Source organism: Magnolia sinica, chromosome 12 (genome assembly GCF_029962835.1).
Source record: "Magnolia sinica isolate HGM2019 chromosome 12, MsV1, whole genome shotgun sequence".
Classification (NCBI taxonomy): Eukaryota; Viridiplantae; Streptophyta; class Magnoliopsida; order Magnoliales; family Magnoliaceae; genus Magnolia; species Magnolia sinica.
Genome location: NC_080584.1, coordinates 82,677,047 through 82,703,763, shown reverse-complemented (window position 1 = coordinate 82,703,763; position 26,717 = coordinate 82,677,047). Strand labels below are relative to the sequence as shown.

Genomic DNA, 26,717 nt, shown 5'->3' with positions numbered 1-26,717 from the left:
AATCAGGTCCCAGAATCTGAGACCCAAACCTGACCCAATTACCTGACAGGTCCAAAAAAAATTGGACCAGGACCCATTAAAATCAGGCTGGGTCCATCGGGTACCCACCAGTCCAGGTACCCATTGACAGCCCTACCTACTCAAAAGCCCAACAAAGCTAGTTTTGCCGATGGCTTTTCCACGGAGCTGCTGCCCCATTGCTCAAAAGCCCATTAAACCTTATATATATATATATAGGGAAATGCTCACCTGCGCACCTGCGCACCAGTTCGTAGGAAACTGGTGCGAACTTTTTTGAGAACCCATCATACGTGATGTGGATCCAAAATCTGAACCGTTCATGTGAAGCAGCACCTCGTGAAACCCCACAGGCCCAAGTTTTACTTTGATCTAAAACTTTGATGGGCCATGAAAAATGAAAACAGTTTCCTCCCTTGATTTGCATTTCTCTTTGCTATGGCCCATCAAAATTTTAGATCAGGGTGAAAATTTGTCACATGGGGTTTCATGGGATTCCGCATCACATGGACCGTTCAGATTAGACACCCATGACACGTGTGCAAAGGTGCGCACGTGCGTAGGTGAGCATGACTCTATATATATATATATATATATATATATATATATATATATATATGTGTGTGTGTGTGTGTGTGTGGGAAAAGGTACTATGCGCTGGACCTCACGAGTCCGTCCCATGAGGTCGAGCTGTGTAGGCCCCACTGTGATGCGTTTCGAACATCTACCCAATCAGTCAGATGCACCATTCCATCGTGGGCCTAGGTCTCAAAAATCAAGTCAATCCGTGACTTGTGTGGGCCACACCACATACACAAGTTTGGAGGGGCCGTGCACCATTAAAACATTCATAATCATTTTTTGGGCCCACCGAGATGTAGTTTGCAAATCCAGCCCACCCATCCATTATGTGTCCCACTTGGATGAGGGTTCAGACCAAGTTTCAGCAGCATTTAAAACTCAGGTGGGCCCCACCAAGTGCTTTTATATGTTTTAACGGTGTCTTCACATAATTTTAGATGGTATGGCCCACCTGAGTTCCGTATACGGCTGATTTTTGGGATATCCCATAATTTAAAGGGGAACCATCAAATGCACGGTGTTGATGGTCGACACGCATCACGGTGGGGCCCACACAGCTCGAACTCATGGGAGCTTATCGTGAGGTCGAGCGCATAGTACCTTTTCCCCATAGATATATATATATATATTAGCTTGTTAGTACACCCCACAAGGGATCGATACCAAGACCTCAGTGTTGAAACGAGGTATCTTTCACTCAGTCTACCACTTGAGCTATGGATCAGGGTGTTTAAACTGAAGTTGAAAATCATGAACAGTTTGCCTTAAGATTCACTTAAATATCAATGGCACCATGGTTGAAGGAAAGAAACATAAAGCCATAGCCTCAGAACCAAACAAAATATGACATTCAAATAAAGGAGAAGACAAAATGAAAAGGATTTTTACCACTTTATTTTCTCTCATTCATTCTCTCTTCTACACTGTTTTCCACTCATGGAGTTATGAAGATTCAGCAAATTGAACTGATCAGGGAAAAATAATAAACAAATAATACAGAAGGGTGTTAACATTCCGGCGTGAAAACCCACCCTAAGACAAACAATTGGAATGGCTAAAATGAAGCAGAAACAGAGGCAACACAAACCAAAAATTTATTTTTGTGGGACGGTGTGGCTGTGCTTAGCTTATACATAAATGTTTATCCTCTATATATTTGTTTTCATTCTGTCAAAATTGTTTGGGAAGAACAGAAATAGATGAGAGCACCTTTTGTGGCCTTCTATGGGGCCATGAGTCCTTCAATTGTGTAGGCAAGGGACTGTGCCCAGTCAACTTTGAATAGCAATGCCTGTAGTGTCTGCATCACATCATAATCTGGATCAAGTTTTCGCTGCCAGCCCTTCAAAAAAAAAAAAAAAAAAAATCACGACAAAGGTTCAAAACAGTAAACTTTGATTCATTTTTTTAAAAAAATCTAAAGGCTGCGTTTGGTTGCAAAATGAATCCTCTAAAACATGAAATAACTGTCTTGTTTACCAATCACAAGGACTTTGTAAATCTACCATATGGTACAGGTGGATGCTGACATGGACACAGTCACACAAGCACCAGCATAGGAAAGCAAATCCGCCTTTCCTGAATCAAAAACATGGATATAGGTATGGGTATCCATCCAATACTTTTAAGCAAGCTACCATTTACATCCACCTGATTAACTTGCATACACCCATTCTTGGTTTTGGGAATTCAAACAGTACCAAAGGTCACTATTTAAATTCTGAAAATAGAAAATGGGTGTATGCAAATCAAACAGCGTGAGCATGGATACCAATTCCCAACTTCAATACCATGACAACATTGCAAGGAATTCAGAAAACAGTTAACATAACATCATAGGCAAGGTTTTAAATCGGTGTGTTGGTTACTGTATCATTCACAACTGATACAGCCCCGTATCAGACTGTTTTCGGCCAATATGACTATCTTTCCTGGGCAAAACTGGCACGTATCAGGCGATATGTACCATTTTTGGACAGCAATTTAAACTTTGATAATAGGACATCATTGAAATTGTATCTGGAAGTACAAATGCAGCATCGAGTATCAGTGTGGACATGATATGATAATCTAACCCAAGCACACAAGCTATCTTCACATCTGTGCTTTTCATCATTGAATCCAAGAATAACTGTGAATGCCCTGGACTTCAAGAATTTAAGACATAAATATATTTGTATGCATGTGTATACATGCATGTATGCACTATATTTGGATATCTGCATATGAATGCATGCATGATTCTCTCCATTTTCCGTTTCATTGATTCATCTGATATGTGGGCAGGTTGGAGTAGATTCTGAAGAAAATGGATCAAAAAAGCAATTTGTGATCTTTAAGAACCATGAGATTGAGAACAACACTTTTTAATGATACTGCAACTCACCGAGCCAATTGAAGCTAGGTAGAACCTCCTAGACAATTAAACGCATTGACATGAAGAGGAACATATTTACTAGTTATACCGAACTCCAATAGATCCCACAAGAAAAGCCATTGTCTCCAGGTTCACGTTTCAATTCAATTCAGGTTTTGTTTGCAAAAGGGTATTTAATGCTTCCAGTTTGGTGAGTTTGACTCACCATCAATTGGTTCAAAACACAGCATATTGACATGGAGAGGAACATATTTACTAGTTATATTGAACTCTTAACAGATCCCACAAGAACAGCCATTGTGGGTTCTGTTTGCAGCAGGGTATTTAATGCTTGCAGTTTGGTGAGTTTGACTTGCTGTCAATTGGTTCAAAACACAGAAGTTGACATGAAGAGCAACATATTGACTAGTTATATCAAACTAACAGATCCCACAAGAATAGCCATTGTCTCCAGGTTCACTTCACGTTTCAGTTCAATTCGGGTTCTGTTTGCAGCGAGGTATTTAACGCTTGCAGTTTGGTGAGTTTGACTTGGTGTCAATTGGTTCAAATCACAGAATATATCTAATTAAAAAAAAAAAAACCGAAAGAAATTGTAGAAAAGGTGCAGGTTATATGCAGAGAGAGAGAGAGAGAAGGGAGGTCATGGTTTCAATGGTGAACAACCCATCTCTACTTTTCCCTATGTTGTGGCCCACTCAAGCATTAGATTTGCCTGGGTTTTTTTTTTTTTTTTTTCGTATAACGTCTTAACATGAGCCGGTGTAACTAATTTATGGTATGGACTTCATGAAGCCATCAAGATAGACCCCACAGAGCCTTTGTCGCATGGTCTCCCTACTACTACGCTCCATGCGGGCTACGCCAGGGTCTTCAAAAATGGTTTACAGAAAAAATGGCCCATAACGGCTCCTTACAGGCCGAACCAAGTTTAAATAATAACGATAATAATAATAATAATAACAGTAGCGGACATTATGCCACCAATACCCATGGTTTGTTGTAACAACAGTTATGAAGCGTAACAGCCATTACGTAACAATAACCGTGGCATCCATTACGCATCTGTTACGTGTTACAGGGTCATAACGGCCATTAGGGAAAATTTGAATCATAACAGCCCGTTACGAGGTCGATACAAGTTTTTTCCTCAAAAAAAAAAAAAAAAAAGGCCATAACGACTGTAATGGCTTGTATCATAATGATAATGGCAGTGGCAATTACAACCACTGTTATCAGTACAAAGTACCTGCCATTACCATTATGGAATAACTTGGACTAAATGCAAAGAGGAGAAGTTTGAAAGAGTTACCCACATCAAAAAATTAAAAAGGACCAAATAAAATCTAAGCTGTTGCAGGCTTTTCACAGGTGAAATCTGAACAATACACTGGACAACAATCACAATTTTCCAGTTCCCCAAATACCCGACTTCATTTTTTTTCAAAAAACAAAAAATAAAAAATAAAAATAAAAATCCCACCTCTTCCCATGATTAAGGATATGCATGAGGGAGCGAGCAGTCATAAATGTAAGGACTATTAGCGGAGAGATGAGTGAGTTTCCAAATACTATAGGCTTGTAGCAGGGGTTGGCATTAAACCCGACCAATGGACGAATTAATGAGCCATTTCCAGGAAAAGATCCCATGGTGTTACCTTTTCCCATTGGTTATGGACGAAGAAAAGATCCCATGGTGTTAATGTGTGAGTGAGTGAGAGAGAGAGAGATCCTACGGTGTATGTTGTTTGCAGATTATATTTTTTATTGAACAGGCGAGGGAGTGTGTAAACACAAAGCTAGATTTATGGAGGGTGCTTTAAAATCTGGAGTTTAAAATTAGTCATAATAAAATAGAGTATATGGAGTGCAATTTTAGTAAGAATCGTTGTAGAAACAAGGTATTAGTTAAGATTGCTAACCAAGAAGTTACCCAAAATACCCCGTTTCAATATCTTGGGTCAATAATTCATGAGAGTGGAGAGATTGAGAAGGATGTTACCCATGCAATTCAAGTGTGGAGGAAGAAATAGAGATGTGCCTCAGGAGTTTTATGTGATTGTCATGTACCACTCGAATTGAAAGGAAACCTTTATAGGATATCAATCAGACCAGCGATGCTTTATGGAACAAAATGTCGGGCAGTTAAGGAACATGCTTGTAGGATGTGTAGTTGAAATCAAGATGTTGAGATGGATGAGTGGCAAGACAAGGATAGAATTAAAAATGAATGCACTCGAGGAAACTTAGGAGTAGCATCAGTAGGAAATAAGATGAGGGAAAGTAGAATAAGGTAGTTTGGTCATGTGTAACAGAAACCAAGAATTGTGTCGGTTAGGAGTGAGTTGGTACAAGTTGAAGCCTTTAAAAGGTCAAAGGAATGGCCCAAAAGGACGTAGGGGATAGTAAGAAAAGACTTGATGACCTATGATCTAATCGAAGTTCGCAGAACAAGATTCATGTAGCTGACCCCAATTAATTAGGATCAATGTTCGCAGTATCAGTATTGCATTACGTAACTTACTCTGGGGATACAGATACGTATCGGTTATCGCACGGGATATACCATTTGTATCGGGTAATTTATCACACTTTTTGGGAAACATGGGGAAACATTGGGAAATTGGTTGAATTTTTCAATGAAACTTCAAGAATTGTTAAAAAAGACTTTAATACACTTTTAAATTATAACATCTAAAAAAAGTGCACATAATAGTTTTCCTTTGTATAGGGTCCTACGCTATGCGCTATCTGACTGAAATAATGCAGATATTCAAATTGAACTCATAACATTTATAAATGTAAGAAGACATGTATGAAAACAGAACCAATTCATTCAAAAGCAAAAGAAGGAGAAATTGAGAAAATTCATTCAAAAGCAAAAGAAGAAGGAGAAATTGAGAAAATTCATTCAAAAGCAAAAGGAGAAATTGAGAAATATATTTAAATAATTTTTTATTATTAAAAAATAATTTTTAATTCCGAAAATTGACAAAAACTTATTAAATCAGTAGATCAACCATCATAAATGTTTGGAGTGCAACATTGGAAGCAATTTGGGAGAAATTGGAAAAATTTTGAATTTTCCCTAATTTCCCCAAATCGGGCCACCTATACTTTGAATTTCAAAATTAGTGTATGTGATAATCATTTCATCAAACACTCCTAAATGCTTTGAAATTAGTCTCAATTGACAGCTAGTTTAAGGGAAATTTCAAAAAAAAAAAATATTTTAATATTTTTTATTTTTAATTTAAAAAATATTTATTTTCCAAAATTTGACATGGACTTGACAAATCAGCAAATCAAGCCTCATACATAATTGATTTCATGTTTTGAGTGCAACATTGAAAGCAATTTAGGAGAAACTGAAAAAAAAAAATGAATTTTCTTTTTCCCCAATTTCTCTCAAATTGGGCCATCTATACTCAAATTTGGAAATTAGAGTGTATGTGATTATCATTTCATCAAACACTCCTTGATAATTTCAAATTGCACTCAATTGGTCGCTGGTTGAAGTGAAATTTTGAAACAAAATTAATTAAATCATTTTTATTATTTTTTAATTAAAACATAAATTTTTCTTTCCAAAAGTTGAAAAAAAAAAAAAAAAAGTTAACAAATCAATAGATCAGACCTCATACATGCTTGATTTCATGTTTGGACTGTAACATTGCAAGCAATTTAAGAGAAATTGAAAAAAAAAAAAAATTGAATTTTCCCCAAATCGGGCCACCTACACTCAAATCTCGAAATTGAAAGTTGAAATCCTTGATTTTCCATACAAAACATGAAGAATCAAGGATTTCTCATGATTTCACACATTTTATATGTTTTTTTTTTCTAAAGGATCAAAACAAAAAATTATTCGTCAAATGAGAAATAGCCACAAATGCAAGAAAATCTTGATTCTGATTTCAAATGTGGGTTTTTCTCCCAAATCCAAACAAAGGATGGACCGAAATCCACCCACTAACAGGTTAGAAGGGAGAAATTTGAAGAAAAAATGGGGAAAGAAAATTTAATTTTTGGAGTTTCTTGGAAAGCGTGCGTTTCTTATGAAGTATTGACGATATCGATCGATACCGATCACCGATAGATATCATCAATACATTATAAAAACCTTTAACCAAAAAAAAAAAACCGTCAATATCGTGCGATATCTCGCAATATCGCCGATACATTCCGATACTTTGTAATATTATCGCTGATATTCAAGAATTTGTGCGTCTTCTTTTTTTTCTTTTTATTATTACCCATCGATTTAGTATCATTGACATTGATATTGATAGTATCAGCCGACAACACTAATTAGGATCAGGCTTAGATGACGATGATGATTAGATGTCCCCTGCATATTGAAGGTTTTACGACCCACGTAACTAATTGTGGGGGCAAAAATGTCCAAAAGCTTCTCGCATTATATATAGTATAATACATTAATTTAAAAAGAGTGGTTAAATAACATTACATGTCATGTTCACACATCACATTCCCAAACATTCAACCCATTTTAGGAATTCAAGTTATGTGAGCTCTAACAAACTAGCAGAGTTTGGCATGTTTAAGGATTTTCTTTCTAAAGGGTTGGGAGCTGTGAAACAACTATTGGATTTGGTGAACTTAAGACTATGGAATTCATGAAATTGATCTAATCAATTTAACACAAATGGTGAATTTCAGTATATTACAGCATTCCTAGTGTTCACGTTTATATTAAACTTGAGCGCCATCAACCTTCCAACCTTCTTGGAATGAAAACCACTGCCTTAATTTTCTCTACAAGGCATGTTTCCTCCATCAACCATCTCAAATCCATAGTTGGACCCCATCAACCCAACCTTTTGAGTTACAAAATTATGGGAGAACAATATAATGACAGTTGGCAAGTTTTATTTTTGGATGCAGACAAAACTCAAATTTGCCGTGGATATACACAAATTTTGTTTGCCTTATTAACCGGGCAGGAGCTCGCTGAATCCTACCTTACCTACCAACCGGAATGGAAACCAATTACATATCTGTGAGGGATCTTGCATGATAACCAGAGACTGAGGCAGGAGAAACAAACAATTGATGGTATTTCGCAGGGTAACAATTGCAGGATTCCTGCTTCAGAATTTGACCAATTTGTCTTTGAGTTTGCAGCTGTTTATATGGCTTATTTTTCACAAATACAGGTTAAAATAAATAACAGTATGAGACGGCATAAGTTTCAAAATCCCAGTACAAACATGCATTTTGGTATTTCTGATTAAAACACGAATTACATGAAAAACATTTATAACAGGGGGAAAAACAGCATGCAAAATAAAACTTTGGTTACCTAAATACACCCTATAAAACTTAAATACTTCCAGTAACCTATCATAAGTTGCATATCTTCTAAACCCGGTGAGGAATCCATCGAAGGTTCTCCTCCCCTATTAAGTCTGAGCTCCTAGTCTCTCACTCATGATGAAGAAGGAGAGCACAAGGGACTCTGTAGTGTCCGGTATCAGAAGTGTTTAAAATAGCTTACACTGCGTAACGTGTAGCTTATGCTACATACACGCTACGTACAAGGAAATAGCTTTAAGTCATGTGTAGCCTACGCAACATGTTCACTAGCATAAGCTACATGCTGCATAGCCTACATTACATACTATGTAGCTTACAATGCAAGTTATTGTTTACTAAACATTAAAATTAATTAATGTTTTCTATGCTTTGTTACATTTTTCTATTTTCAATAAAAATTAGTTAATGTTTTCAACGATTTTAGTAAAATAATATAAGTAATAGTATTAGATCAGTCCGATTTTCAATTTCTTTATCTTTCTACTTACTCTTTGCCCTATTTATCCTATTATTTTTTGATGTATTTGGTTGATAAAATTTCATGATGTTGCTGCAACAAGTGAGACCTTGATAAAAAAATCTAGAATCGGCATGTAATCTAAGCTAAACCCTACATAGCTTAAGCCTCATGCTTCAAGGGGATAAACGCTATGCTACATATCCACCAATCCAATAGTTATTTTATCAAAGAATTTAATTTTTGGTTTATGATACATCTAAACCAGGATCGTTAATTTGGACAGTTCAAGTCGAACTACTTGTATGCCACATCTTGTATGCCACATGCATTTCACTGCCTATGTATCATCCACCACACTTTTCTACAGTATCAAAGTTTTCCTTCATCGATTTTGCCACTTTTAAAATGTTTGGTAATTACATGAGCATGTGGAAGTCCTTTCCATCAACATGCAGGCACATATTTCAGATAGGGATACGTGGGTGTGATTTGCGCATTCCACCAGGTGTTCCATTTCATTCAGACAACTTCACATTTCAAGTGGCCCACAACATTCAAACATATAGAGGGCCAAAAAAAAAAGTTTTTAACCATCTATTATTTTGTACATTATGGCCCTCACGAGTAGCGCAATGGCCAATTTTTTGGTGGGCCAAAGATCACACACGGATACTCCATATCGGCAAGTGTGCCTGTAATGGTTCTAAATGTCAGACTAGGTTGGCGTATCGGCCCAGCGAAAAAATGATACGATATGGTGTTGTGCATCGATATCGAGGTCATATCAATCAGAACTTTATTTTATTTTAAAGAAAAAAATATGAAAAACTATTAGAAAAATAGGAAAAAATGAGATATCAAAGAATCTATCTTTTTGTGTGTGCGTGTGCGCGCGCATGTGTTTTGACCATGTATCTAATGGTGAATCGGACCATTGTTTGGTAAGAATGATGTATCGGACCCCTTTTTTGGTATAAACTATTAATACATTTCATAAATTGACCCCAAAAAAAAAAAAAAAAAAGATGAAAAATAACAACTTTTAATCAATTCATGCCCAAAATTTATATATCTATAGCTTTAAACAATTAATCGTGCATTATTAGCTAATTACAAGTTGCAATTGAAAGAAGAAGAAAAATTCTTAAAAATCAAACGAATTTTCAATTTTCCCCAAATCGGGTCCCCAATTTTGATTTCCCCACCGATACCCCAAATCTATAATCAGATCTGGTGTAGATTTGATGGAAATAACCCCATATGCATTACATTTATATATATATTGAAATTCTAGAATCTTTTTTTGAAAAAGATAATAACTTTATTAAGAAAGTTCATGAAAAACAAGCAAAGAATACAACACCCAACACCAAAACAAGCCAAAAAAGTGGCCGACGCAACCTAAACATGCAAAGCCCACTCCTCTAAAAGGGCTTGCACTCTCGAAATGACCTCATCCACCCTCACAGCAATATTCCGGAAGTAGCATCCATGTCCCCCCATAAGGCCCAAAAAACTACCAAAATGAGTAGCCACCAAATCGCCTTCCCAACTTTCCCCACTCCACCATGCCAAGCCCACAGAAGATTCCCCGCCGAAGCCGGCATCACCCAATTTGTTTGGAACATCGACAGGAAGTGAACTTCACACCTTTCTGGCGAAGGCGCAATGGATGAACAAATGGTCACTAGACTCCTCACTAGCCATACACATTACGCAAATATTAGGGACCATCTTTTGCAAATTGTCAATAGTCAAAATCCTCCAGCGAGAAGCTAACCACAGGAAGGTTGTAACACGAGGGGGAGCCCATAGAACAAATGATGGAACGGATGAGGGGGGAGATAGTTTGAAGGCTCCGTAATCATAGTGAATAGCGACTTAACGGAAAAGTTCCATGAAGGGTTGCTAACCCACGAAATGGAATCGACCTCTAGGACTCCAACCTTGGTATTCTACAGAACATCCAAAAGGCTAGCGTACTCCCCAATCTCTGCTTCCGAGAGGTTCCTCCTACATGGAGGGGCCCTTAATAATAGAAAGACAATCCACCACAACAACGAAACAATCAATGGTAAGGCGAGCAATACTTGGGAAAAGAACTTGCAGCGCAGAATCCCCGCACCAAACATCTACCTAGAAGCAAGTACAAAGCCCATTTCCAACCACAAAGGATATACCCTTCCAAACAAAATGCTCGAAAGCCTCAATAGCTTTCCACATAGTGCAGGCCCTATACAAAGAACCCCTCACAAACCATCCACCTTCTTGAGTACCATACTTAGTAGCCACCCACTCTCTCCAAAGTCTGCCCTATTCCACTCTGAATCTCCAAATCCACTTTCCAAGCAACACGGTGTTCATGGCTCCCAAAGGTCTAATTCCTGCCCCTCCCATCTCTAATAGGCCTACAAAGTACAAACTTCATCGCATTTGAGAAGATGAAACTTTTTTCCTTTGCTTGCGACCTTCCACGAGAAATCGTGCCTCAACTTTTCAAGTCTGGAAAGAACTGACGTAGGGCACTTGAAAAGAGACAAAGTAAATGGGCATTTTGGAAAAAGCTATCTTGATGGGAGTTAAGCACCCTCCCAAAGACATACCAGCATTGCCAATAGGCCAATCTCCTCTCAATCCTCTCTACCACCCTGTTCCAAATATGAGTAGCTACCCGCCAGCTTCCAAATACATAGTGGCAACCCAAGATAAGAAGGAAAAGACCTAGTCTTACACCCAAAAATATTGGCAACACTCTCAAGCTCTTCTTACTCCACATGAATGCCAAGCATTTCCAATTTTGCAACATTTACCTTCAATCCTAACATTGCCTCAAAGCACATTGTTAATTTGCGGAGATTATCAATTGCATTTGCCTTTGCCTCACAAAAAAGAAGAGTGTCATCCGCGTACTGCAGATGAGTAATCAGCAGTCCCTACCATGTAGTCTTAAAACCACATAACAAACCATGAATTGTGCCGTTGCAAAGCATCGCACTAACGGCTTCTCCAATCACAACAAATAAATATGGAGATAAGGGATCTTCTTGCCTTAGCCCTCTATAAGATTTAAATTTAAAAATTTAAAAAAAAAAAAAAAAAAAAACACTTTAGGAAAGCCATCCATCCCATCAACACATCACACTTGTGTAGAAAATCCAAGCCACGAAAATGTGGGCCCCACCATGAAGAGAAATTAGTGCTAAATAAGGCCAATATACTCATCAAAAGGGCCACACCATTGAAATTAAAATGGATGAAATGGTTTGATTCAGTGTCTATTCTATTCCAATGTTTCAACGAATTATTACTTGTTAAAATCTTAATTTAATTTGAAGTTTGTCGTTTTGAGCCATTTTTTCACTTATTTTTTTAAAGTCAAGCCCAAATTTTTTGCTTCCCGTCGTCTTGTCCTACATATATCTTTAACCAAATTTTTTACCATTTTCTTTGGAATCGCGTTTGAATTAAACCCAAACTCTTCCCAAACCCTTTTTTTGGTTCTACAACATTTGGCTAACTATGGTTCTCAGTTTTTAATTCGATAGTTGGCAAAATTCATTGATTCTTTCAGGTAGGCTCGTGTACTTCATTTTCCAATTCGTCTAATTCGTAGTTCAGAGATTCACCTAGTCTAATGGACTAGTAAAATGTTCTAATTCAACATAATTCGATATATTTCATGCTCAGGAATTGGTCAACTAATCAAATGGTCAACATCTCTTCCTAATCAAGTATTTTCTATTTCTAAGTATAGGAAGTTCTAAGGGAATCGGAGCTTCTTTTATTGCCCTTGTTCCCAAAGTCCCTGGGGCTTCTTCATTCTCTGACTTTAGGCCTATAAGCCTCATTGGCAGCCCGTATATTCTGGCTAAAAGCCTATCCTTATGCCTTGCTTCTATGATGGATAGGCTGATATCCGAGTATCAAAACACATTTATTAAAGGCAGGCAGATCATCAATGGTGCGCTGATAGCGAATGAAGTTCTTCATACCTGCCATAAGGCTGGGATCAAATCTGTTTTTTGTAAACTCGACATTGACAAGGCTTACGATCATGTGGACTGGGATTTCCTCCATTATACGTTTCTCCAGATGGTTTTTGGTCAGAAATGGAGGACGTGGATGAAGGCGTGTGTTGAATCGCCACACGTTTTCGATCCTGTTAAACGGAACTCCGAAAGGTTTCTTCCCTAGCTCGAGAGGTCTTCGTCAGGGTGATCCTCTCTCCCCTCTTCTTTTCCTGATGATTGTGGAGGCCTTATCTCAAATGCTGCTTAAGGGCCAAGGGGCTGGTCTGCTCAAAGGCATTTCGATGCCAGGGGTTGACTTGTCGATTTCTCATATTCAATTCGCCGACGATACGTTGATTACCTGCAAAGCGAACTCTGAAGCCATTGATTATATGCACACAACTTTCAGATGTTTCGAGGCAGTTTCTGGCTTACGTATCAACATGGCTAAGTCCAAAGTTTTTGGAATAAATGTTTCAGATCTGGAACTAAACTCTTTTGCCTTAATCTTAGGTTGCTCTATTGCCTCCTTCCCGACATTCTTCGTGGGCCTTCCCCTTGCCATTGGCTCTCCTCCGATTTCGATGTGGGACAAGGTGGTTGAGAAACTCCAAAAGAGTCTGGCCAGATGGAAATGCAAACTATTGTCTATTGGGGGGTAGGCTCACACTTATAAAAGCTGCTTTGTCGAACATCCCCATATATTTCATGTCCCTATTTCCCTGCCCGTCTGTTGTTTTGTGTCGGATCGACAAGCTGAGGAGGAATTTCTTGTGGAGCGGCAAGGAAAACCAGAAGAAATTCCACCTCCTCGATTGGGAAGAGGTCTGCAGACATTTTCACAACGGATGTGCTAGCGTTAAAAACCTGAAGGTGATGAACAGGGCCCTCCTAGGCAAGTGGACGTGGAGACTCGAATCGGAGCCTCAAGCTCTATGAAATATGGTCATCAAAGGGAAATATGCGTCATCCCCGGGAGGTTGGTGGACAAGGGACTCTTCCGCTTACAGGGCGTCTCGCATTTGGAAAGGAATCATGCGCTGCAAGAATCCGGTGATTGAGAATGTAGTTTATCAGTTGAGAAATGGGTCGTCTATTCGGTTTTGAGAGGACCGTTGGATCGGGGATAGACGCTTAAAGGATAGCTTCCCTGCCATTTATTGCCTTGCAGTCAAGAAAGACAGCCCTGTGGACAACTTCTTCACTTATTCGAAGTCGGGTGTGGTTTGGGACATCAGCTGCCGTAGACATCTTCACGATTGGGAGATCCCTCTCCTTGCTGATCTTTATCTCTGCTTATCCACGGTTACTCCTTCCCAATCCGAGCCTGATAAAATCCTCTGGTCCAAAGATAAATCCTCTCAGTTCTTGGTGAAGTTTCTTTACACTGCTCTCATCCCCTCCTCCCTCCCCACCTCCTCGATCTCCTCATTTATACGAAAATACCCCATCCCCCCAAAATTCATTTGCTTTGCTTGGCTTGCATCTAGGAACCGGATCCTCAACATAGACAATCTTATGAAAAAAGGTATGCAGCTCACCAATATATGTCTCTATTGCATGGGTTGTGATGAATCTGTCGACCATCTGCTCGTGCACTGCCCGTTCATCTCTCAGATTCGCCAGGATTTCCTCTCTCGCTTCGGCATCGTCGGTTGCGTGCCAGATTCTGCCTCCTCTTTTCTCGCTTATTGGCACGGCTTCAAGCTGGGTAAAATCACTTCCAAGGTTTGGAAAATGGCTATTATGGCTATCTGGTGGGCAGTTTGGAAGGAGAGGAACGATAGGTGTTTCAACAACATGCAAGCTTCGACCGAAACTGTAGGATCGAGAGCGAAGCAACTTCTTATCGAATGGGGCTCTAATGTTCCTCTTCTTAAAGATTTCAATTTTCTTCTATTAGGCTTGTAGTTTTCTCTTTTCCTGTGGTTTGGCTCTGCTATCTCAGCAGGCCCCTTGTATCCTTTTTCCTTTTTTATATATCTAATATATTCTCGTTGCTTTTAAAAAGTATAGGAAGTTCTATAATATGATTAATATCAAAGAATTCACTCTCAGATTTGCTCAAATCTTACTCAGAATAAAAATCAAAGTCGATCAACAAAGTTGGCAAATTGCAGCAAATCAACTGCCAATCAAATAGGGTCAATTTAGTTCAACCAAAAGTAATGAATAACAAATTACAGCGAATCAAACTGCGACTTAGTTTGCTTGAACTGATTCGCTGTCGGATATGGTTTGAGCAAACATAACTATGCATAGAACCCAAAGAAAAGAGGGAATCCCACAAGGAAAGAAAAGAGGAATTATAGGATACTCAACCCAAGGTATGCATGCTATAGTCAGGATTCAGTTTGTGCGAGAAGGCCCATGGTTCAGTGATACAAATCATTAGTCTGTAACGCCTCATCATGGAAGACCATTCCCGGTAAACCTCCCAGATTGAAAGATCCTACACACCAATCTTGGGCTTTCTTAGGGCGTGTTTGATTTTACAAGCCAATGGTAAATACCATGGAAATAGGCAATGATTATTTCCTCTCCTATTTACATCCCTTTTCTCGATTTTTGATTCGACCATTGCTTTTTTGACACAAATCAAGAATGCCACAGCATATTTGTGGGTCCCACCGTGATGCATGTTGCTTACCCACACCGTTCATCTATTATGCCTAATGAATTTATGGCATGAGCCAGAAAATGAGTTATATCCAAAGCTTAAGTGGACTACGCCATGGGAAAAAGGGAATCTAACACTTACCATTAAAAACATCTTTGGACTGCTGATTTTTTTGGTGTGGGCTATTTGAGTGTTGGATCATCCTCATTTTTTGGCTAATGCTTCAAAATATTGTGGTAAAACATATGGACGGAATTGATATATCATTTACATTACCTTGAGGTTCAGAAATTTAAAATAGCTATTTTGAACAGTTTCCGATGCAAAAATTTCGTTGGATTTTCAAATGGGTGAAATGGTAATAATTACCCATTTCCTGGGTATTTACCCAAGCTCTTGAAAATCAAACACGCCCTTAGTGAATTTGAAGTCTCTTTGCTTCTCTTCTTAACCATTTATTTGTTAAATCGTTGGGATGCCTTATCCAAACTACCCAACCCTTCCCTTTAAATAGGATGGGAACCCTCGTAGACGGCATCCAGTAATTCTAAGTCCAGAGAGAAAATAGGTAGAAAGAGAGTTCCATATCTAATTTGTCCATTTAACCCATCCCCTATAAGATCCAAGCCATTGATCATAATCCAGGGCCATCTTAACTGTAGAATCATAGGAGTGATCAGACCTCTCTACTCCCGTAGCGGTTAGGCAGACGACTGGATGTGCATCGTACGTCTTCGGCTTTTGCAAAGGTCCCGAAATCATGTAGACCGTCGGATCTTGCGGGCCCACCCATCGGGCCGTCCACTATCAATGAAATTTTTTTTTTTGAAAGGTACCTATTTATTAGAAATGGGCCAAAACAGCCAGAGCACTACAAGACAGCCTAAGAAACAGATGAAAGAGGGCACTCACTATTAGAGGCCCAATCCATTACTGTCTAATTTTGCCCTCCTAAACACCTCCAAGGCTAACCCACTATTATTACAAAAAAAACCGGTTATTCCTGCCAATTTTGCCCTGTCAAGGAAATTTCCCTTTAATAGTATATCAAATGGTATGGCCCAAGACCACCGGTCTGGATCACAGGACAATAAGCAACTTGTACAAACTGAAAAGTCAGGTTGAGTATATCACAATGCAATAACCAACATGTACATAGATGTATGCTTACAGATTACAGGTGTGTGTCATACTGAGTCTAAGCTATGCACATCCAAATGATGTAAGGCATTACCTCGAGAACCAAAGTGGTCACCATCACAGTGCAAACATTGCCATCAATATTGACTTTATGCCGCCGAACTTGCTCTAGCAATTGCTGCATGCATTCAGCAGGATGGACAAAATCACCATCTGGGGTACCCCAGAAATCAAATGACCTCCCAACTTCCTATTGTCAAACCAGTAAAAGACAAATATCAAGATGCCGTGGTCTGATTAAAGAAAAAAAAAAAAAACTGGGAAGAGATGTAAGAAAATGTTAGCACAGACAAGTCTGAAAATTGAACGCAAAGTAGAAACAAGCAGAGCTATAAAAGTACACAGGATTATGAAACCTACTGGTGATTTAAAAAGTTGCTGATGTGGGCAACATCAAAATGTGGCCTCCCTAATTTTTGGATCAGGTCATTGACACTGGCCCCACCTGACACCTGCTCTTATGTCCCGTGCATGTGCCAGATTGGACTATCTGGCCACATGTAGGGGTGAGGGCAGGCCTAGCAGAACTCATAGAAATGTACATTTTAGAAGAAATATTCTGATGAACAAAGCACATAAGTATAATACATCAATATTAGAAATTTAAGTTTGTATAACTTTTAACTCAAATACTGCAACTCTCTGTTCTAAGGAGAGTACAACAGTTTGTGGTTGGACACCACTGGCCTGTTCTCAACTGAAACATACAGTTACAGAATGCGAGTGGCCAAAGACCCTCCTACATTAAGAGATCCAACAATAATCTATACCTTAATGAAATTGCAGTCACTGGTTCTGCATGATCAGAATACAGAGCTTCTGCCTTACTGACAATCATACACTTCTGCAGTCTAAATTATCATATACAGGAGTTACCGCACAAAGCAATCACATTTCTGACAGAAGCCTAGCCATAGTTGTGAAGGGCACAACACGCAAACAATATGGGCTAAAACTGAGTAGCCTGGACATAGCCATAGCAGCCTCCTATGGTTTTCCCAGTCTGTCGCTTAGATTTTATTTTTTTTACTTTTCTGTTTCTCTTTGTGAGGTTGGGGGTGGCAAAATGGCAAAGAAGAATAATGACAATAGCAACCCATTATCGGTCTGTTCTAGTTCTTTCTATGCCTATCTTGATTATTGGAGTTTCCAATCACCTGAGAGCTTCCTTCACAAACTTAAAATGGACTACTAAATTCAAAGACATTCAATGTCGCACAAATGATTTCAAAAACCTGGTACATATGCCTTTGTAGAGACCATCTGCAGAGCCATGCTTGAGAAAGTTATAAAAATAAAAAAAATTAAAAAATAAAAAAATAAAATAAAACACACACACACACACACACAAGTAATGAAGCAAGGATCAAGGTCTTCAAACATGGTTACATAACGGTAACAGTGGTAACCGTTACGCATAAAGGGGTCGTAATGGACATTATAGAAAAATGCCCTGTAATGGTCAGTTACAGGGCTGAAACAGGGTTTTTTTTTTTTTCCAGAAAAGAAGGGCAGTAAAGGCCTTTACGGCCTGTATCGTAACAGTAACAGCGGTGGCCATTACAGCCACCATTACTGTTATGGAATACCATGCCAAGGATATACAGTGTGTCATTAACAGAGTAATAATCAACTACATGAGAATTTAACAACAGAAATTTACCAAGCGCAGAAACCATGGATTTAGTGAATATACAATAATAATAAAAAGTTGCTCAATACCTAGCATAATAGAAGCATGCAAGCAGAAATTCATCAATAGCAAAAACATTATCTCGAAGTTATGACCAATGAATGGCTTCGAAAGTGCTTCTCTACCAAGATAAGGTTAATATATTACCTCTATGAAGGCCTCTGGATTTGGGCAGTTCTGTTGCTTCGATAATCTTAGAGTGCATTGTGCAGCAGTGCGACCGTCCCTAACAGCAACAGCTTTAAAGAACTCCAGCAAATTCACACGATCACTCTTAGAAAGCTCAGCCGTCATGCCGACATCAATGAAAATGACATGAGGCCTGGATTTAAACAGTCCTTTGCGTGAAGACTTGGCCTGAGGTACACGGACAAGGATATTCCCGGGATGCATGTCCGCATGAACAAAATTGTCCACCTGAAAAGTAATGATGTCTCAGAAGACATTTTTGCAAAAATAATAGCTTGAATTACTCCTGTTTGATTTAATTTTTTTTTTTTACATGAACAGCACAGCAACACAACTGGCAAGAATTGGCAACGGTTTCAAGTCTGCAGCTTACCCCCATCGCATGATACCCAGATATAACACAGCACAGAGACCAATGCATGTGACATGAGCACCACTTTGCTTATAAGATGCAAACTATGGGTTCCAAGTTCTTGTTCTCAAAGCACAACATATTATTTATTTTGACCAATTTAGTGCCTTCTCAGCAATAAATACAAAATTGCATTAAAATGTTTAGTGGAATAACCATTTTATATGAGCAATATATCTTATTGAATGACATTTAGAACCATGATCTGTGTGTCATAGGCCTATACTACATAGGAAAATGCAAGAAACAAAGGTTTGTTCAAAAAGGTAATGATGGGGAGTGAAACGATTTTATTTTATTTTTTGTTGTTGAAGGTTGAATGTATTAGAGAGGGAGCCAAAGGCAACGCAGAACAAACACAAAACAAGAAAGAAAAGCCAAACAAAACTAAGAACTATACAAATCAAAACAACAAAACTAAGAAAAGCAAGAAAACTACATAATAAACTAAACCTAGAACTATACAACTCAAAACAAGGGCTCCCCAAGAGATCCAAGAGGGAGCGAGAGCACAGCTAATATAGCATACGAGAAAGCTGGTTATGAATAACGGTTTCAGTCAGCGTATCGGCCCGGCGGAAAAATGATACGATACGGTGTCACATATCAATATCGGGGCCATATCAGTTAGAATTTTTTTAAAAAGAAAAATAATATGGAAAAATATTAGAAAAATAGGGAAAATGAGATATCCAAGAATCTATCCTCTTTTTTTTACCATGTATTCAATGGTGTATCAGATCATTCTTTGATGAGAATGTTTTCTGTTGATTTGACTTGTTGAAGGTTAACTAAATGGGCCCTAATTAAACAAAAAACAAGCATGATTTAGTGAACAATGGGCCATTATATTGAAATACAACAAAAGGAAGATAAAAATATAAAAAAGAAAGAGAGGGTTTACCATTCTTTCCGATTTTTCCCATAATGGCCCATTTTGCTTTGATTTATCAAATCTCATTCAAATCATTTGTTTTGATCCTAAAATAGGTCTAGATCTAGCCTAAAATAAGTTTTTAAGCTTCTTCCATGGTTTAAATGAAAAAAGAAGAAGACGTGTGAAATTTTGAGAAAAACAAAAAATCAAAATTGGGCTTTTATAGGCGTATCAGCCTTTATCGAGTCCCCCGTATGTATCGGGCATATCAGCCGATACGGGTCAATTTTTTCGTATCAAACCGATACAACCTTGTATCGTGTATGGGCTCATGCCAATACGGATACAATACAGTCATATTTGGCCGATACGATACCGATATTCATATCCATGGAAAGCGCCAATCTATCATCGAGGTTGAGGTTGGAAGTCCAATTTATGATATCCCGAACAATTAACTCCAAGATTCTTTGGGCAAAGGTGAGAGGATATGGTTTTGGGACGATATTGGGGTGGGGAGCTCCCCCCTCTTTGTTGACTTCCAAAGGATCCATTGTTAAGCCCTGGACCATGTACGATGGTGGCCAATTGCTTCTTTCACTCTGAAGAAACGATTATTTGGGAACCCACTTGCAGGAGATTCCTCCACGATGAAGAAGTTGCTGAATATGTGGTGCTTTTGGACTGCGTTCACCTTTGCTTCCCAGCTTCCTTCGATGCAGATAAGATGCCTTGGAAGGCAGATATGTCTGGATCCTTCACAGTCCACTCCTTTTACTCCCTCATCTGGCTACTGATTACCAAGAAGCTGTGTTACACCAAATTTCTTTGGCACTACAGCGTGCCCCCAAAGATAGCCACTTTCAGATGACTAGTTGATAGGTAAAAATGTCTTAACTATTGATAATCTCTGTAAAAGTGTGCCACACCAAATTTCTTTGGCGCTATAACATGCAGCCTAAGATGGCCACTTTCAGATGGCTAGTTGGTAGGAAAAAAGTCTTAGCTATTGATAATCTCTATTCATTCATTGTCCATTTGCTTCCCAGCTTCCTCCGATGCGGATAAGATGCCTTGGAAGGCAGATATGTCCAGATCCTTCATAGTCCACTCCTTTTACTCCCTCATCCGGCTACCGATTACCAAGAAGTGGTGTGTCACACCAAATTTCTTTGGCACTACAACGTGCACCCTAAGATAGCCACTTTTGGATGGCTAGTTGGTAGGAGGAAAGTCTTAACTATTGATAATCTCCATAAAAGGTCAATGATTCTCCCAAATGTTTGTCTTCTTTGGATGGGTGATGAGGAAATTGCCGACCATCTATTCATTCACTGTCCCTTTGTGGGGAAAATCTGAGCCGATATTCTGGGGCATTTTCAAATGTTTTGGTCTTTCCCAATGTAAGTTGGAGAGCTTTTGCTAGCTTGGCACAGTGCAGGCACTACAAAGTCAAGGAAATTGATGTGGAGACCTTGCACGTGATTTGCAGCTGTTTGGGAGGAAAGAAACACAAGGTGCTTCAAAAATGAAAGGAAATCGACAGAGGGAACCTCGCAAGAGGCTATATCTCTCGTAGTTGAATGGGCTTCTTGCGTGCCTAAGCTTAAAGGGTGTAATCTTCTTTTTCTCAGGATATAATTGGGTCGCCTTCTTGGTGCGCCCGTTTTGCATTCTTGTCGTCTCTGTTTTCTTTTGCCTCTTTTAAAAATAACCCATTGTCTTTTTTAAAATTTAATAAATAAATAAAATAACCCCAAGACTATGGAAGTGGAGGCAGAAAGGTTGTTGAAAGTCCCGTTGTTCCTTTCTTTCCAGATCTCCCAAAGAGTAGCTAAGGCTGCCAATCGCAATATAGCTTTCAAATCACTACTCCTTCCAGTACCGTGCCAGGAGGACAGCAAGCCAGGCACAGAACTGAGCATGACCCAAGCAATTTGGAATTTGAAGAGAATGGAAGACCAAATAGCTAAAACGAAAGGGTGATTGTGGAATATATGGCTAATGGATTCCTAGTTGCCCATACATAGAATACAAACATTAGGCACGATCATGCCCCTGCATTGCAAATTGTCTATCGTAAGAGATATGCATGTGTCTGGGATTGAGAACTCAAGGAGCAAAATGACTTTCACCAGTGAAACTGGCAAAATATGCATGTGTCTGTGGTTGAGAACTCAATAAAACTCAGCTCGCAAAGACCCTACCTATGTATAATTTGACATATTAAATACTGCCAAGTTTTGGTGTTTAAGACTTGAAAAAATGCGACTGAGTTACTCAACTCAAGAGTGAAGTTTTCAAGTTCTAAAACCATAGGAGAATGATCCAGGAGCACTGACACTTCCATAAGCCAAGGTAGTGACAAGTTGTGTGGGCCTCACCATGATGTTTGGATGAAATCCACTCAATGAATCAAAGGCATCTGACTGGCCATCTAATACAAGAAAAGAACTTGCTTTTTGGAAAGGAGTTGCCTGCATGGCAGCCCTCTCAGTTTGATCTTTCCTTTTTGAAGTTTTTGGATCCCTCCCTCCCTCCCTCTTTTTGAGTTTTTTAAGGATGCATATAGGAAGAGCATGTAACAACCAAACTTTGTGGACCCTCCCTCTCTCCACACACACACAAACACCTATCGACGTTACCCACCTCTCTCCCAGCAAAAACCATGACCTGATACTCCATGTCTCATCCATCCCTTAACCACCATCTCTCTTCATTTTTACTTCTCTTGCATGAAAAAATAAGAAAAGCTCACCCTCTGACCAGTGAGGTATGTAGAGTCATACATTTCTCACTGTTGTCTTCTTGAAAGTATATGAGCTGAAATGTCTAAGTTGCACATCTTCATTGGTCCTTTGGAATGTGGAAAACATTTGATAAACATTACATCAAGTTCATGAGAAGTCTTTGGCTTGATTCATAAATCAAATCGTCTATTTAGCTGGTCATATCATGGATGGCCTATGTTCCAAATCACACTTACAAAAGCAATCCTGGGGATCACTTTCCCACCATATATAGAGGGTTAACCCATTTTTATATACCATTTCTTTAAAGGCCGTTGATCACATATCTTTCAGGAAAAAAGAAAAAAGAAAAAGGGCCATTGCTCACATAGAACAGATCATCTCTCTCTCGTTGTCTTTTTTCTCTCATGCATTGCCCAAGGTTCCCATTAGTGCTTTATGGGAGAGAATGCTAGGTAGGTGGACAAGGAACAACATGTTCATAGAATAAGTGCACATGAATGAGGATGTTGAGATGGATGGACAACAAGAGGATGGATATAATTGAAATGAACACATTTTAGGGAACTAAGGAGCAGCCCCAAAAGGTAATAAGATGAGAGAACATAGACTTGATGGTTTGACATTAGAATGGTAACTCTTAGTCCACATCAAGTGCTTCGCTTTAACTGAATTCAAGTTTATTCTTGGCACTTCTTTTTCATTGGCATATAGACTGGTTCATTAGATAACTTGATCTGATAATCATGCAGGATTATTAGTTATGATTTTTTAAGCTCATGAAATCCATGCAATTGCTAGAGTTTGTCTTTTATAAAGGAATGACAAAGTAGAGAGCATACCAGAAGCATCTTCAGGAGTGCATGAGTCCCAATATGAGCAAGAGCACGCTTAACTCGAGCATTCCCCTCAAGCTCATCAACGTAGTGCGAAACACTTTCTCCTTGCTCATATGTCTCAACCAAAACAGCAGGATGCACAAGCGGATATAGAGGCTTCGGAAAGGATACATCCTTCCATCTGCGGAAATTATAAATGAAACGACTCAAATGGGCAGCTTCCCTCGCGAGATCAACTTGAGACATCATGAAAACAGCAAACTGCTGTAAACTTTCATCCAGTCTCAACCACTTCAATGTCGGGATGAACAATGAAACTCTGGCAAACAAATTAATAATTGTGAAATCCCTCCTAATTGATTCACCAACACCCGGATGCCTAACTTTTACTGCAACTAAAATGGGCTTGACCTGTTGACCTGGGTATCGAAATCTCAAAGAAGCCCGATGCACTTGTGCAACACTTCCAGATGCTACGGGTGCCTCCTCAAAATCTTCAAAAATTTCGGAAAGCTTGCGACCAAATGCTTTCTCAATTGTCTTTCTAGTGTATGCAAAGCTGTGTGCTGGTGCTTTGCTGTGCAGGTTGGCCAGCTCAGTGCATAGATCTCTAGGAAAGAGATCTGGTCGAGTAGCTGCCCATTGGCCCCATTTTATGAATGCTGGACCAGCTCTTTCCAGAGTAAGATGGACCAGATGAAGCCACAATTTCCTGAACTGAACACCAAAAGAATCTGCGAACGGAGCCATTGCTAAGGTAGGAGAAAATAAAATCATCAAATAGATTGCTCTTACAAACAAAATAAAGCCCTCCAGAAATGAAAAAAATAACGAAGTGAAATAAATGTGCCCGTCTTGTGCTCGAGTGTATAGTGTATTCTGGGATGGGAAGGGTTCTGCATCTGCCCAGGTCCTCTGAGTCCAGGCTACCTCTCCTAGAATGAAGGCAAAAACACTAGGAACCAGGTGTGATCTGGTGAAGGCCAAGCTAACCGCACATGCAATCCGACTTATCGGTGGAAAAGCTGGACCACTGTATGAACATATCTGAGAAAGCCTTCTCCAAGCAACTTGGGCATGATGTGTCATAGAATTGCTTGCTGAAAGGACAGAAAAGTTCGTAGAATAGCTACTCCTACAAAGATTTTCCTTGGCTTTGTATACTGTCCCTCTACTAGGAAGCTTATATTGTGAATATAGTCTGCATAGGGTGGAAGATAGTCCGAATGTAGCAAGTGTCCCATGATCCCTTGCAACTGAAAAGTTAGATGTTTGGCTTGCAAGAAAGAAATTCCCAACTCTCCTAATGTTTCCAAATGCCAACAACCTGAAATGCAAAGAAAATTGTTAATTTATTTTAATATCATTAACTAAATTTCCAACGAATGCAGAGGGTAATTTAACAGAAGATATTATCTCTTCAGAATAAAAGATATAACACTACATTGGGTTAAATAGTTCAAGCATATTTTAGATATACAAAACCAGATGCACACACATGTTGGATATTTATGTCATTATATGTGTTGCATCTGTTAGTCATAGCATATACAGAAATAGAAACGAATATATATGTATGCATGTATCTATGTATAAAAGCATGAAGCATTCAAATAAAAATTAACTCACGAGCATACAAATATATATATATATATATACATATATATATATATATATATATATATATATATATATATATATATATATATATATTTGAAAGATACAGGCATACAAACATATGTAAATAGGCTCTTCACTAACTGAAGATAGTGCCTTTAGTTTTTATTAACAGGATCAGGATTATTTTTTTGTCCTCATAAATCTTTAGCAAAACAGGAACTGTGAAGCTGACCAGAAATAGATGGGACAAGAGTGTGATGATCACGATGATAGACAATCATGCTTTATATAGCGAATACTCATAGACTTCTTAATAAAACAAATTACTAATTTTATTATTAGGAGCCTGTATTAAGGAAGAGGGAAGGAATTCCCGATAAAAATACACACTTGACTAACACCCTACTTGACCGATACATCAGCTACCTGGCTCGCCTCTCCTTAGACGAACGAAATGTCTATCCTCGAGGCAAGAGACTCGATCTCATCAAAAATAAAAGACATTGATGCATCCAAGCCATCATCCAGATATACAAGAGCAGGTCCAAGCAAATCATCCCACACACTGGCTGAACCATTATTAGGGGACACCAGAGCTGTCCAATTAACTTTAAACACCATAAATCCAGTTGGGTGGCCCATTCAGTGGTTCCATTGACCCGCAGGGCTTACATGACAAATTCGTTGATCCTATTCACTAACCTAGGAACCCAGTAGTCCCCTCCAGTGTTCGAAATATTGATACCATCGGCTGATATTATCGTTATTGCCCCCAGCAAGACGAAACCGCGCAACAACACCCAGAAGATAATTAAAAAAAAAAAAAAGAAAAACCCAAAATCCAGATATCGTCGATATCGCACGATTTCCTCCTCCATTATTTTCGGATATCAACAGACGCACTCATAGACGCTCACGGGTTGATTGCAGGGGACTCACGAATCCCACTGTAGCCAATAACCCACGACGACCATAAAAAGCCAACGTAGGGTTGTGGAGAATCAAAAAAAAAAAAAAAAATGAATTCGAAAAAAAAAAAGAGAGAGAAATCGGAGAGTACCTGTAGGCTGTAGCGAAGATTGGTGAGCGGAGGTGGGCCATTCGACAGGTAAGTACGATTTCCTTCTTTCGTCGATGATTTTTCACGCTATTTTCTTCAATTTCCCTCTTTCTTCGCTGATTGGAGAGTGTCTGTGGGGATTTCTCGGAGATTCCGGCGAGAAATCAGGCCGGATTGAGTCGAGCAGGAAATCGCGAACTCGTGCTTCGTATTTGTAAAATCCTATGAAATATGCTATGTTTGATCGAGGCTTGATGGATAATTAATGATTCACGTGGAGGCACTATGGATTTTCGAAGAGGAATAAAAAAAAAGGAAACGTATACAGAAGAATTTAAATATTGGATGAAAATAAACGGGTAGAAATTAACGAATTCCAGATATTTTAGCGGGAAATTGGAGGAGTATGAGACGGTAGAGAATCGGGAGCCAAGCATCGAAGAAAAGATTATACAGAGACTTCTGCATTTTTTTCCCCCGTCGGTGAGGAGGGGGTTCTAACCCTTGGGCTGAAAGTGGGGCGGGTTGGGTCGGTTTGATGCTCAACCCTCTCCCGACCCAGGGTTCCTCTGCCTTAACCCCAGCCCAACCTCAGGTTGGGAATTCTCAACCCAAGTCCAACCCAAGTGAGCTCGGGTTGATTAAGTTGGTCAGGTGGTTGCATGATAAT

General features: G+C 39.0%; 1 protein-coding gene across 2 annotated transcripts; it reads right to left on the bottom strand.

The window, feature by feature from the left end:
* Positions 1-1,472: 1,472 nt before the first annotated feature.
* LOC131221914 (uncharacterized) lies at positions 1,473-26,247 on the bottom strand. 2 transcript variants are annotated; one of them, XM_058217223.1, is made up of 5 exons: positions 26,048-26,247; positions 23,371-24,694; positions 18,448-18,717; positions 16,642-16,797; positions 1,473-1,942 (listed from the first exon to the last, which is right to left on the bottom strand). In XM_058217223.1, the coding sequence occupies exons 1-5, from the start codon at positions 26,086-26,088 to the stop codon at positions 1,823-1,825; spliced, it is 1,911 nt and encodes a 636-aa protein (XP_058073206.1). In that variant the 5' UTR covers positions 26,089-26,247; the 3' UTR covers positions 1,473-1,822. The 2 variants fall into 2 exon arrangements, with proteins under 2 accessions (XP_058073206.1, XP_058073207.1); XM_058217224.1 differs by lacking the exon at positions 16,642-16,797.
* Between the last annotated feature and the right edge of the window lie 470 nt (positions 26,248-26,717).